This window comes from Drosophila melanogaster, chromosome 3R, assembly GCF_000001215.4.
Source record: "Drosophila melanogaster chromosome 3R".
Lineage (NCBI taxonomy): Eukaryota > Metazoa > Arthropoda > Insecta > Diptera > Drosophilidae > Drosophila > Drosophila melanogaster.
Genome location: NT_033777.3, coordinates 18,221,492 through 18,234,931, shown reverse-complemented (window position 1 = coordinate 18,234,931; position 13,440 = coordinate 18,221,492). Strand labels below are relative to the sequence as shown.

At 43.6% G+C, this 13,440-nt stretch overlaps 4 protein-coding genes across 4 annotated transcripts; 2 read left to right on the top strand and 2 right to left on the bottom strand.

The window, feature by feature from the left end:
• Positions 1-6,213: 6,213 nt before the first annotated feature.
• Mdh2 (Malate dehydrogenase 2) lies at positions 6,214-8,536 on the bottom strand. Its single transcript, NM_142439.3, has 4 exons — positions 8,366-8,536; positions 7,995-8,202; positions 7,031-7,227; positions 6,214-6,972 (listed from the first exon to the last, which is right to left on the bottom strand). Exons 1-4 carry the CDS (start codon positions 8,429-8,431, stop codon positions 6,433-6,435), a joined length of 1,011 nt encoding a protein of 336 aa, NP_650696.1. The 5' UTR covers positions 8,432-8,536; the 3' UTR covers positions 6,214-6,432.
• Positions 8,537-8,849: 313 nt separating this feature from the next.
• On the top strand, positions 8,850-10,030 carry CG7168 (uncharacterized protein). Its single transcript, NM_142438.4, has 3 exons — positions 8,850-9,030; positions 9,100-9,156; positions 9,235-10,030. The coding sequence occupies exon 3, from the start codon at positions 9,255-9,257 to the stop codon at positions 9,954-9,956; it is 702 nt and encodes a 233-aa protein (NP_650695.1). The 5' UTR covers positions 8,850-9,030; positions 9,100-9,156; positions 9,235-9,254; the 3' UTR covers positions 9,957-10,030.
• Non3 (Novel nucleolar protein 3) lies at positions 9,990-11,210 on the bottom strand. Its single transcript, NM_142437.3, has 3 exons — positions 11,094-11,210; positions 10,818-11,033; positions 9,990-10,749 (listed from the first exon to the last, which is right to left on the bottom strand). The coding sequence occupies exons 1-3, from the start codon at positions 11,111-11,113 to the stop codon at positions 10,023-10,025; spliced, it is 963 nt and encodes a 320-aa protein (NP_650694.2). The 5' UTR covers positions 11,114-11,210; the 3' UTR covers positions 9,990-10,022.
• A 39-nt stretch (positions 11,211-11,249) lies between these two features.
• mTerf5 (mitochondrial transcription termination factor 5) lies at positions 11,250-13,410 on the top strand. The gene is made up of 4 exons (NM_142436.4): positions 11,250-11,691; positions 11,744-12,722; positions 12,774-12,998; positions 13,058-13,410. Exons 1-4 carry the CDS (start codon positions 11,502-11,504, stop codon positions 13,344-13,346), a joined length of 1,683 nt encoding a protein of 560 aa, NP_650693.1. The 5' UTR covers positions 11,250-11,501; the 3' UTR covers positions 13,347-13,410.
• The last annotated feature ends 30 nt before the right edge of the window (positions 13,411-13,440 follow it).

Sequence of the window (13,440 nt, the reverse complement as noted above, 5' to 3'; positions counted from 1 at the left end):
GCGCGTGTCACCCTCTCAAGGATTGGCATGCTCCCCTTTCCTCCAGTCCGCTGTTGCGTGTGACCTTTTGGCCAGATGCTGGTACTTCGATCGCGCCGAGGTGGGCACTTAGTCAGGGGCTAAGTTATGGCTCATTTGGACAGATCCGAAGATTTCACGGAGCATTTGAATGGGAAGTGGGAAGAAGGCTGCCGAATCATGTGGGCATTGCAATCGAAGAGGGTGAAAGTGGGTAGAGCTATACATTCATTGGGATCGGTGATCTTTAAGAGTTACTTATTTAGATATTTACTTAAAAAACCCATATGAAAATATTTCTAACATATTCAATGGACAAATCATCATCAATCCAATTTGAAGTGCAAATTTGGTGATAATATTTGGAAATATATTGGGTGTTGAAAAATTTATAGCTTCGTTATTTTTTTTTTTACCAAGAAAAAATAAGTATCTGATGTCAAATGAATATTAATTCTTCAAAAGCAAACAAAAAACATTAACTTTTTCTTAGTTGTTAAGGAAGTTAACGAGCAATTTTGGTGTCTAAATTAAGACAAAGTTGCACAATCCAATGGCAAAGTTCTGTCCTCAAAGACCGGCCCGCATTGATCGAATGAAAAACAGCAAAGAAACTTCAGCTTCCCAGGAATCCGAGCCCACAAAGGATCCACAAATTTTCCCATCATAAGCGACCAGCGGGTTGGAGGAAGAAAATCCCTCGAATTCCACGCGGAAACCACATCAAAATCTCATTCACTCACAGACGGAACCGGACGATTTGATACTTTTCGGCCTGGCAGGTTCCGAAATGCGGGCAAAGTCGAAGTCTCTGGGAGAATGGACGCGGGGCACGCGATCAGAGCCGAAAGATGAAAACAAACTAAATACACCCCATACTGTGGGTAATGGGTCGCGACCCAGAAACTGGGAGGGATGGTATCCGAGGGCAGCGAAAGGAGTCGGGTCCTCGTTGCGTGTGAATAATCAGACAGTATTTTGCATTAGCCAATGTGCCAATTATGTGGGTCTGGCTTCAAGGATTGCAGCCGAGGGAGAGGATTCGAAAAGCAGGAAGAGGGGTAGCAGCAAGGACACAGTCAGGGTGGGGAAATCAAGGAGCGATGATACCATCTCGAGTAAGATCAAAAGTTAATTACTCGTGATCCTCGAACCCAAGAAGGTTAAGGTATAATGAAGGCAATCACTGGCTTTCAAATGAGACAGACGATAAATAAGCGGGGAAATCTAAGATATCTGAAAATATCTTTATAAGCCAGAAAGAAAGAGTTGGCAAACTGCGGGTATGGTTTTCTTTTTAGATTAAGATTGTCTCTATATAGGTAGTTTAGTTGTTAAAAGGGATAAAATGGGCTGGTAGCTAATAACTTTTCTATTATCAGAATAAAGTTAATCGGATTAATTTATAATAGAAATTTTAAATAACTTCAAACTTAAATATTTTTCAAATTTTAAATACTGATATGTTAATGCAGTATCCAACTGTTTGAAAGTTTAGGTTTGTATAAACTTCAGGTATATTTAAAACAAAAAGGGCTTTATTCCACAAAGACTTAAAACTCAAGCATCTATTAATATGGTATATTAAAAGTACTTTGAACTCTTGCATCTATCAGTATAGAATATAATAGTAAATCCAGCTTAGATCATCTATGAAAATCACTTGTTTGGTACAGTTGCCGCTGTTTGGCCAAGTGAGCGCCTAAGCTTTTGTTGAATATTTTGTCATATTTTTTCCATAACCATTAAGATACACACACTGCCAGGCGGAAAGACAGACAGACAGACGGACGGATTCCCGACTGAGGGGTAGACAGATACTCAAGCCCATCGCCACCATCACCATCACCATCATCATCAACATCATCATCGTATCCACACTTGTCCCACCGAGATGACAGTCCATCCTCAGTAGCGATATCACCACAAACAGCGACCACAGTCCAAAAAAAGTATATGATATACCGATATAATATAACATGAATCATAAAGTAACATGGTGATCTTTTAAATATGATGTTTTGATCTTGCATATTATGATATATAATCTATTTTTCACCTATTCACAACCATTAATAACTTTAACATTAACATTAATTTTTTATTTATAAGTAGAACATATTAATCATGTTACAAACAGTTGACATAAGCATAACATTTTAGAGAAAGGATTAGAGTTCCAGGATAATCCGACATTTTAACAAATTTGTGGCGTGTAGTAACTAGGTTTATATTTTCAGGTTTCAAGTCCCCGATTCTTTCGGTGCAGTAGCATCACCGACAGCGACGACATTCTGTGTTGTGTCTCATACACTCGTACATCGGCTATATCTACTATATCTTTTTCATGAGGCAGCAATGTGGATGCGCGCCATGCCCGCGTCGCCCATTCCCATTCCCAGTCGGGTTTACTTGGTTCGGCGATTGTGATCAGTTCGCACAACGAAATTCCAATATGGCGGACGCAAGTACCGCTACACGGACGCTCACACGGACGCACACTCGTGCAGGATTGCGGAGCACCGTTCACACATACAGATGCGACCAATTAAGCTTCGTTAAGATCAATTTAAATCCCGCATAAAATATCAAATAGTTTTTGTATTTTAGTTCCACTTCTGACTCGGCTGTCGCTATTCGTTCTCGCTTTCAACATTCTGTGGAAAACAAGAAAAAAGCGAAAAACAATGAATGAAAGTAGGAAAAACCTCGACTTATGAACGTGAATACACTTAGCGAATAGCTTACAAATAGATGAGAATGTGAATAATGTTCGCAAGGCATGAAGAATGATAATAGGTACTTCAATCTCATCCCATCTCAAAAAGATTTTTTCATAATGACCTTTTTAAAAACTTGTTATTTTCGAAAAAAAAATGTGTTTGAGGTTAGTTTTAAATAATCGAGATCTTGCTATCCAAAGCTTGTCTGTTCTTAGTCTTCATTTAATCGTAAAAATCCAACGAAAATGTAAGTTTTCAGTGCACATTTCGAAATCTACTGCCCACGAGACAAAGTCTGCAAGTCGACCCGTAGCCATAGCTGTAACCGGACCGCTCCCCCAGCCATCCAGTCAGCAGTATCTGACCTGACAAAGACGTATAGTTTTTTCCCCATTTTCGTTTCGTTAATTCTCCATAGCACTTTGGGGTCCATACTTGCCTGGTACTTGGTACTTGCTGTTCTTGCTCCTGCCAGTCTACCCCCTTTTCATGATGATATTGTCTGTACATATGTACATACATATATATGTAGTAGAAGGGGGCGGATGTGAGACGTATGCGTATTTCGTAGCTGACATCTGACCCACGATCACAAACGTCCACTCAAATTGGTTTATGCATTTTGCTTTCTGCGGCTGCTGTCTTATGAATTTGCCATCATTTACATGAGATTTTTTTTGGGCATGACTGTACCAAAGATCGGAGTTCAAGAATTGTGGTGGGAGCGAGGTATTACATACATTCCTTGCTTGTAAAATCATTGTGGATATAAATTCATTTCGAATGAAAGATAATTAGTACAGAGACTTGGTCAGGCTTTAAACTTGGAGCAATACATAATGTGGTAAGTAAATCATGATGATATCATAAGAATGCCAAATATACTATGTCCTCTGTTTTTGTTAACTACAAATGTGTTTATTAATATTGCAGCAATTAAATTCTGAAAATCTAAAGGATGCTAAACATCTTCTAGGAGATAGCTCATCATATATTCCTTGAAATGACTTAGTGCTAAATCATTGAGTGTATTCCACTCCAGAAAGCATTTAGGGACCAATTTGTCGCGGCATAATTGTTAAATAACCAGACCGAGTACACCCACCCACAAATCCGACTTGAAGCTTAATCCAATCAAAGGGAAAGTGAGAGATGACGCCAATAAATTAAAGGCAATCACAATTGCTAGTGCATATCAGCCGCGATATATGGGGCATTTTACTATATAGGATGGGGAGATGATATGGCTGAAGATGTCAACTGATGGGCCTGGCCGGTGTAATTGGCTTTGGGGCTTCTTGGGGCTGTCGATGCACGAAAAATCGCAACACAGTGTGCACAATTCAAATTAATTGCCGACAATTGTGAGTTATTTAAGAAGAAGGCGCCATTTAATGCCCCATCTGAGTGGTGGGAGTGCTACACTGCAGCTGCGACAGTTGACTTAAGCGGCACGATCGCTCTCGCAGAGCAATTTGTGGTGTTATGTAATTGAAATCGATGCCCGGGAATGCAAATGGCTTTAAACAGTCGAGTTTGGCGCGAAAATGGATATCCAATATAAAAGATACGAGTAATGCTGCTCTTATATCTCCCAGCTGAATTTTATTTTTAGAAGAATCATAGATTTTCAATAGTGCGTGTTTATTTGCCTCGATTTGATACCTTTTACTATGTTTTTTAGTGGCAATGCACGCTTTTTAAGACTGTTAGCATCAAAGTCGCAGTGGAAATGGCTCATTATCTACTCGTAATTTATAACGGACACCTATCGATTGGCGCGAGCTTGAATTCGAATTTCTCACTTTGAGATTTATGAATGAACAAGTTGATTGCGTTGTGCGATAATAATTAATTAATTATTGTATTGTGGCTGCACTTGACACTCTGCTTCGCTTATCGTTTTTGGTGTTTGTGTGCCTGTGCGGCGACTTAATTGTTTGTAATTAAATAAAATTGTACAAGGTCGATTACGAAAAGAGAGTGTCGTCGCCGCGAACTGGTAAATCCATCCATGGTAACCAATTTGTTTTAATATAAAATGCCGGCCGGCAATTCCATTTCGCAGTGCATATATAGTACGTGCGCGGCGTCTGAAAATTGATTCCTGCTCATTATTTCATTAAAAGTGTTCTGCCAATTGGCGGAACCCCAAGAATCGAAATCGACCGGCCTATCAAATTGTCTCCCGCGCTCCGTGATTTTTGCTTGCAGTTCGATTTGATTTCATGAATGGAATTGTATCAATTGATTGTTTTGGTCTTGTTACCGCTGCCTTTCGATCGCCGATAATTAAGTCGGGGGTGTGTTCGTCCACTCCCCTCACACCCCCTCCCCCCTACAAAATGGCTAAATAGGCTAGAATTATTGGTGCTGTGGTGCTCTGCATCGCCCGAGTTTAATGAACAAATCAAATTGTCTAATAGTAATCCAATTTACTCGATTCGAGCTGCTGCCAAGCACTTCAATTGGCAAAATCAGTGCAAAACGATGTAGAAAGTTATGGAAAATTATAGATAAGGGGATGGATCGCAACATTTACAAAATCTATTTAAGAAAAACATGATTTTACAAACAAAAATATCAAAGAAATAGGTAAATCATATTTAAAGAATGAAGAATCTTTTAATTATCTAAAATTTAATAATTTATATTGATCTAATATAGATCATCCACTAATACAGAAACTAAAAATAGAAAGATTTGTAACAATTTAGAAAATGAATACAACTTTTTAGTCACCAAACAAAGATTGCTTAAACATCTAAATCTAAAAACATGTGATATTTTAATTCAAATTAGCAATTATCACTGAGTTGTGAGATTATTCGTACAAAGTATTTGCAGACACGTTCCTCCGAAAACTATTTTATTAGATTTAATAATCTTCAGAAGGTGTGAATTGTTTGGAAATTATATTGCAAATTTTTATACAAACAAATAGGATTTCTAGTACGCTCTCGAAATATTTTGTTAGGAATGCCACATGCATAGCATAAAAAATTCAACTCTCACATAAATTTGTATATCGTTAAAAAATGAATTCCGAAATGCGTACGCACTGGATTCGGAGCCGGAGTCTTGGTAGGATTCCGGAGGGGTTGTCATGGGCGTCGGGAGGGGAATCGTCGTGACATGCGGGCAAGTTTAAATTGATCTTAACGAAGCTTAATTGGTTGCGTCTGTGTGGACGTGTGCGTGTGAGCATTGTGTTTGTTTGCGGCGGTGTAGGCTACACTCAGCGAAATTTCCGGTTGGTAAATACCATCCATCTGGTGTGTGTCCGACAAACACTCTATGCCTTCGCTCAGTGTAAGCTGGGCAACCATTTTCCCAGTGACGCTACTTTGGTGGAATTACAAAAACAGATCCTAAACCCATAGTTGCATATCTTTTTGCTGTGCGAAGGGACATTCAAATCACTAGTTGATTGTTTTGGGGTTTTAAAAAACATTGACACGCAAGTGGGTTTAAAAATCTAAAGCCTTTTTTCCAAGTTTACAATTTATTTATTTCAGATATCAACTGGTTTCATTTTACACCACACACTAGGCGCAGATCTATATAATCTTGGGACACGCCGACTTGAGACGAAAGATTTGCTAGGGGTAGTATGGGTAGTTTGCCAATTCACAATAGGCGCTAATGAAGTACACGATTTTTTGGTAGCGGATGGGATTTGTTGGATCGCTTAGGCGTTGGCAAAGTCAATGCCCTTCTGGATGTTCTTCTTCAGCTCGGGAATGGCGGCCTCCAGCAGCTTCTTCTCGTAGTCGTTGAGCTTGGGCAGGCCGAGGTTCTCCTGGACGCCGTTCTTGCCCAGCACCAGGGGTGTGGAGAAGAAGGTAGCCTCCGTGACGGTGGACTGCACGTAGGAGCACTCGATAACGTTCTTCTCGCCGTTCAGTCCCTTCAGCAGGGAGCCGGCGAAACGGGCACCAGCGTAGGCCATCGACAGAGTGGCGGAACCGGCTCCGGCCTTGGCCTTAACGACCTCAGTACCGGCCTCCTGGATGCGCACGGTAAGCTTCTCGATGGTGTCCTGGTTGCCCTTGAACAGGGGCTGGCTCTGGGAGAGCACAGGCAGGATGGTCACGCCGGAGTGGCCGCCGATCACGGGGATCTGCACGGTCTGGGGATCCACACCAAGGGCATGGCCGATGAAGGCACGGGCACGCACCACATCCAAGGTGGAGACTCCGAACAGACGCTTGGGATCGTAAACACCAGCCTGAAAAAAGGGATGGAATCAGGAATCAGGATCACTAGCAGCCAATAATGTTTCTTACCTTCTTGAGGATCTCGGCAGCGATGGGCACGCAGGTGTTCACCGGGTTGGTGATGATGGCCACCAGGGCCTTGGGGCAGTTCTTGGCAATGGAGTTGGAGATGTCCTTGATGATGCCGGCGTTCACGTTGAACAGATCATCGCGGGTCATGCCCGGCTTGCGGGGCACACCAGCGGGAATGACCACCACATCGGATCCTGCAAAAACGGTGTGCATAAAAATGCATCGCTGATTAGTTTTCTGGACTGGCTGACACTTTGAGCTTTGATCTTTTATGGGTTCAATCCCGGTGGCTTCTGCACTGATAAGTAACCGCTTCTGATTACGTCGTTATTAATACCAATAACCATTTCAAGGCTATCAGGGTGTATATTCTCAGCTGCTTATCTTATCAGAGCATAAAATTTCGTTAATGCAAATCACATGGAAGAGCTCTGCGAATATGTATACTAATGGGTAAGTCTAAAGCTTCATTCTAGAAATCTTTATTCTTGATTTTTAATGTTCATATTTATTGTTTAAAACACCTATCTGATTTTATGTGAAGATTTTCAATTTGAAATGTATGCACAGAAAATATAATTTTACATAACTTAAGTATTATTAATGTATACTTATATAAATTGAACATTATTTCTATACCCCTTTTAACAACCATACATGTTTAAAATACAAAACATCTAAATCAACTAAACCACATAAGTAGAATGTGTTCATGTTTTAGTTAACTTGAAAAATAAATTTTTAGAAAGCTTAGTAGATTTAAAAGAAGAAAGATACTTTGCAATATGTCAGTAAAACCATTGAAGCTAAGCACTTCAAGTACAGTGCATATCATATCATGAGTGATAATGGTGGATTCTACCCCTGCCCCCTGCGGAACCACCACCATCATCGTAGGCAAATTTTCCACTGGTATCCGCTGGTCACATAACCTCACTCGCGGCCCCTGCCCTCTACTCACCCTTCAGGGAGTCACCCAGCTGGTCGGCTCCGATGAATCCGGCGGTCTTGCTCTTGGTGTCGATATGCGACAGATCGGCGGCCACACCGGGCGTATGAACGATATCGTAGAGCGCCAAGTCGGTGACCAGGGGATTCTGCTTGAGGAGCAGCGACAGCGGCTGGCCGATTCCTCCAGCGGCACCGCAAACGGTCACCTTGTAGTTGTTCTAGATCGAGAATGCAAAGATATGGCGAGAGTGCCGATGTTATGTCAGGCTGTGTAGTTATTGCTAGCGGATGCAGTGTATTAGCCGCCACTGTTACGTAAACAGTTGCAGTGGAATGGGCACGATTCTGGCCGGGATTTTGGAGGGTAACAACAATGCTTACCTGCTGGCCAACCGAGAAGGTGCGCACTCCCTGCAGGGCCAATTGCTTCGTCACTTGCTTCAGCATATTTGCACGGGTTTTGGTTACAAAATGTATTGGTTAAAACAATTAAACGAGAGCAGTTCTGCCAGCAAAATCCCACGGGCCAATGAAACAGATTTGCGAATCCATGTTGTTGTTGTTGTTGCCGTGGGGGCGGGGGAGAACAGGGTTGCTTTCGCTGAGGGAGCTTTTACTTGAATGAAAGCTTTTCGTTGGGTTTTGATTTGGGGGGAACATTTTATGTGCATATGAACTAGATATTTGTTGGCCATATGCTTGCAATATTAAGGAAAAGCATACTTTCGTATGGAAATATTTAAATTGCAGTTGCAGTGCAGCATATTTAGATGCAGCAAATTTAAATTTGAGCCTGCATATCGATACAAATCAAATGGAGCTGCTAACTCAGTTGCAAGCCATGTTCAATTGAGCCGCAGAATCGTATCGACCTATCGATATTCGATAGCAACCAGATTTATTTATTTTGGTTTGTCCCAATAAATGTTAAGTTTATGCAGCTAAAATAAGGTGCTACTGGAGAATGCAATCAAAATGATGATGATGATCATAATTGAACTATTTTGGTAGTTTCCAAGTATGCATTTCAAACTCTAAGGGATACGGTAAATAGTATAGCTGAGCTCCAGTTTATTGTTTATGTTTTTAAATTAACTAAGTTCTGATATTTACAGCTGAAGTACAGCCGCAGGACGTAAGTCTCAAGAAGTCAACACATCAAACTTTTTAAGGTAATCGTCTGCGATTAAATGAATATATCGCATACCTGTTTACCTATGAATACTTCCAATACTATTTAACTAACTTAGTGAGGCAACCAACCACAAAGATGTCATCTCTGCGCTTAACTCAACAACAGCGCAATCATTTGAGCCTGCTCCAAAAACCCGCCAGCGCTGTGGTGGAGCTGTGCAAGTCCGCCTTTGATTACCTAATAAATGGACCCAATCCCAGCCGTTACGAGATGCTAGCCAAAAAGTCCTCCGATTTGGGCAGTCCTGAGGCAGTGCAGCAGGCGGTGGAGGCGCTGATATCCCTGCTCATCAGCGTGACCACCCGAGTGGGGAGCAGTTCCGTCGACATGGAGGCCATACTGCGCCAGACATTCCCCGAACTCGGCGACGATGTGATAGAAGTTCTCGAGCAGTTCGTCACCAGCAAACGAAACTTTGTGGAGGGCTCAATCAAGTCGGCCAACATACGTGCCTATCGGCTGGTCAACCTGGACTGGCGACTGGAGGTGCGCACCGCGTCGCGGAGCCTGCTGGATCAGTGTCAGGTGGTGGTGACTATGAAGCTATATCTGCACACCGAACCGAAGAATGAAAACCGAGAGCTGCTGGCGGTGGACATCTCCGGGCGCAGCGAACAGGAGCTGAAGGCCATGCAGGAGGACGAGCGGCTGCATCGAAAGGATTTGCTAGTGCAGACGGATGTCTGCAGTCTGGTGCACATGATCAAAACGCTGGAGGACGCGTTGGCCGAGTCCAAGACGCGGCGCATTCGCAATATTGTCGACGGAATACACTGATACGACTCCAGAACTCATACACTTGTTAAAGCTAATTTAATCAGGACCAATTTATTACAACTAAAATTAACTAGAGAAGGGATTGTTTCCTTGTGAGGCCAGTGCTTCGGCGGCGGCCGCCTTCAGAGCAACCTTCTTGCGCTGTCGGTTCTCCTTCTTCTCCTCCGGCGTCTTACGCAGCGCCTTGACGCGACGCGTTTGAATGGAGCCCGTTTGCTGCTTGCCCAGATGGACACGTCCCTTGGTGTTGCCCAGGGCGTCTGTGCTAATGTTCTTCTTCTTGCCCACCTTCAACTGCTTGGGCTGTTTGCGTGCCTGTTTGTACAGATCCTCGCTGGCGATCTTGGTGCGGCGAATGGAGAAGTCGGCCGAGGGTCCGATCTCTTCAAGCTCTATGCGCGGCGTCCTCTGGCCAGATTTCTTCAGCAGTATCCGGTAGGAACGCATCAGTATGTTCATGTCATCGGTAACCGTGAAACTCAGAACGTGTTCGATGCCCTGCAGCCGGATCGAATCCACCTTCTCGCGCTGGAAGGTGTCGATGAACAGGTTGCGAAGGCGCCTCAGTTCCTCGGTCTGTGCCCATTTCGGACCATTGAACACCAGGCAGGGCTTGACGCAGGCTCCGATTTTCTCGTTCTTAAACTCGGAAATCGCCTGATACCGCTTGATGCCCAGTTCAAACATGTCCAGCACCTCGTTCTCGAAGATCCTGCCCAGTATAATGTTATCGGGTCGCTTCTTGGACGTGGAACCGAACGTGAACAAAGCAGCATCGTTCTTCATGGTCAAGCTGGTGATTCGAATGATGTTTACAATTAAATACACTACATTTTAGTTGTTTGCTTTGTCCAAACTTACAACTCCAGAGATGAGGGATCGTCAAAGGGGGTAATGTCGTTTTTGCGGTTCAGCACTTTAACCAGCGGCTTCTTCAGCGCCTGCAGGTCCTTCATGCACAGCTTCACATTGCCGCCGCACTTCCTTCCGTCCAAAAACAGCATTGTGCGGGCGGATTCAATGAGTTGCGGCTCCCTGGCCAGCAACACCTTCTTTCCCTTGCGGGTTTTTGGTTTCCTGGAAGCGCAGTTGGTTTGATTTCATTTGCATTTCATGGGCTTCATCTCCAATGCTTACCTGATGCGTAAAAGCGACATATTTAAATGTTTTGAAATAAAAACCAAGTCAAATAAACTATAATTCACGCGCACGTGTAACAACGCTGCGGGGTTAGGGATGTGAAAACAACCGTCGTCGTATCGATGAAATTGATTTGCCGGCCGTATCGATAGTTGATTACCTACCACAAGATCAAGGGAGAATACATTTTCTGCACACTCAAAGCCTTTTTGCAACTCAAACATTGAACAAAATAATATTAGAAATATTAAATATATAATATAAATTATATTATATTATTATATTTTGATTTTTTCCCTTTGTATATATGTGCTCCCATCACTAGCTGCAACAGTTGTCATTCACCCCGATAACAGTTACGTTTCTTTGCCGTTTGTAAATAAATCTGCGGGAAATGTTATAATTATGCTGCGCAACGGCCAGAATCAAGCGCAATTGCTGGCCCGGAGCCTTGGACAGCTGGCGCGGGGAATGGCCAGTTCGAAACGGGTCAGCAGTAAGAAGGAGGATCTCAAGCCAAAACTGCCAAAGCCACCGACAGTCGAGATTCCGATGGAAGAGCCGCTGAATGCCAGCTATTTGTCCAAAACTCTGGGTAAGCTAAGGCTTTAAAGTTGATTTAGGGAGTCACTATTGCGTCTTTATAGGTAGTTCCTATCGTTCTTGGGCGGCAGCCTTAGAGAAGCACCCAGAGCTCAAGACGTTAAAGCGCAAGGACTTGCTAAGCTCCTACGACACTTTGAAATCACTGGACTATAGTGTGGACGACATCATAGCGAAACCCATGATCATCTATTATGGCGCCACCACTTTGGCCAATCGCCACAGTGTCTTGCAGGAGTGCGGCTTCCACAACGTGACTGTCCAAACGCTGGCCAAGTATGTGACGGTGGTCAACAAGCCGATAGAAGTCTTGAAGGCACATAATTACATCCCCTTCGATGTGAAGGTGGCGGAGCGTCTGGCGGGATATTTTAAGGATATCAAGCTGCCGGTGGATTTACGGGAGCTGGAGAGTGAGACCCTCACACTGAAGAGCTTGAGACAATCCCTGATCAACGCTTACCTGCGTGAACGTCTCCAGATGGACGACAACGATCTACAGAAGCTGTGGCGCGTTTACACGCGCATCCGCCACAAGAGTTTTCGAGCAGTGCAGGACACCATTGAACTGCTGACCAAAGAGTTTAATTTTTCCGCCGAGCGGCTAAGGAAGAACAGTTTTCTGCTCTATTCGGAAGCAGATAACGTGCGGCGCATCCTGCGAGAGGTGCCTACCATTGACTCGCAGGACATACGAGAAATCGGCTTTCGCAGACCCAAGATTTTGATGTCCACCTGCGATAGCTTGAAGCAAACACTGCAGCACGTCCACGCTTTCGGCATCAGTGAGGATGCCGTTCTCCGCTGCCTGGAAGTGCTCACCCTTGGACCGGATACGGTTCTGGAGCGACTAAGGGATCTGCAGGAGATCGAGGAGTTTCAAGTCTTGGGTACCAATCCGCGAATCCTGAGACTGGTCCACTACCAGAACAAGGCGCGACTGCGTCTGGATTATCTCAATCAACTGCGGGTTCGGTGCGCCTCCTTGCACATCCTTTCTTGTGGGTCCGAGGCGTTCGCTAAGTAAGAATCTTATCAGCTTATTGACTGACTAATCAAATAACCATGTTCCAGATTTGCCAGAGATGGCTCAGATCGTACTAAAGGCCGCGATATAGTCGTCTACTTGAGTAATGTTTTGGGGAAGGACGTGCAAGTGCTGCGCAATCTTCTCTCTCGCCATCCCAACTGGTGCCATATACCATTGCTGCACGTGAAGCAGTGTCTGGAGTACTTACGCAGCAAAAAGTTTAAACTTAATGAGATATTTGCGAACATACACTTGCTGCTTTATCCCATGTGAGTGGTACAATTAATTTACAAGCGATTTTGCCCTAATACTTTTTGTTTCTACACAGCAAACGTATTGAAGAAAAAATGCTCCTTTTGCAATCACCCGATGCGCAAGAAGATCTGCAGTTGCCAGTGGCGAATTTCGATTCGTTAAGCAACAACGAAATTCTGACTCTCATTCTCTACCTAATCGAATCGGAGTTCCACTTCACGGGCGACGGCATCTGGACGGAGCAGCATACACATCACGTGGAGAACTTCAACAATCTACTGCCCGACTTTCCGGAAAGTCTCAATAAGGTCTACAAGTACGGCGTAAAGCCTGCAGAGAAAATGATTATGGAGCGCTTGTAGGTGCCTCCAATATAATTGTAAATAGCTTGTTATTAGAATTGGAAACTATACTGAAACCCAACTTACTACTCGCGTTTCACGGGCCTTTTGGTAT

What these genes read in the sequence shown, in the direction of transcription:
- Mdh2 (NM_142439.3), bottom strand. Translation starts at nt 8,431, where the DNA reads ATGCTGAAGCAAGTGACGAAGCAATTGGCCCTGCAGGGAGTGCGCACC. An exon ending in GCTGGGTGACTCCCTGAAGG is followed by an intron (nt 7,228 to 7,994) that starts GTGAGTAGAGGG and finishes CCGTTTTTGCAG; the next exon opens with GATCCGATGTGGTGGTCATT. An exon ending in CTGCCGAGATCCTCAAGAAG is followed by an intron (nt 6,973 to 7,030) that starts GTAAGAAACATT and finishes CCCTTTTTTCAG; the next exon opens with GCTGGTGTTTACGATCCCAA.
- CG7168 (NM_142438.4), top strand. Translation starts at nt 9,255, where the DNA reads ATGTCATCTCTGCGCTTAACTCAACAACAGCGCAATCATTTGAGCCTG.
- Non3 (NM_142437.3), bottom strand. Translation starts at nt 11,113, where the DNA reads ATGTCGCTTTTACGCATCAG. An exon ending in ATGTCGCTTTTACGCATCAG is followed by an intron (nt 11,034 to 11,093) that starts GTAAGCATTGGA and finishes CTGCGCTTCCAG; the next exon opens with GAAACCAAAAACCCGCAAGG. An exon ending in GATCCCTCATCTCTGGAGTT is followed by an intron (nt 10,750 to 10,817) that starts GTAAGTTTGGAC and finishes TCGAATCACCAG; the next exon opens with CTTGACCATGAAGAACGATG.
- mTerf5 (NM_142436.4), top strand. Translation starts at nt 11,502, where the DNA reads ATGCTGCGCAACGGCCAGAATCAAGCGCAATTGCTGGCCCGGAGCCTT. An exon ending in GGGTCCGAGGCGTTCGCTAA is followed by an intron (nt 12,723 to 12,773) that starts GTAAGAATCTTA and finishes ACCATGTTCCAG; the next exon opens with ATTTGCCAGAGATGGCTCAG. An exon ending in CACTTGCTGCTTTATCCCAT is followed by an intron (nt 12,999 to 13,057) that starts GTGAGTGGTACA and finishes GTTTCTACACAG; the next exon opens with CAAACGTATTGAAGAAAAAA.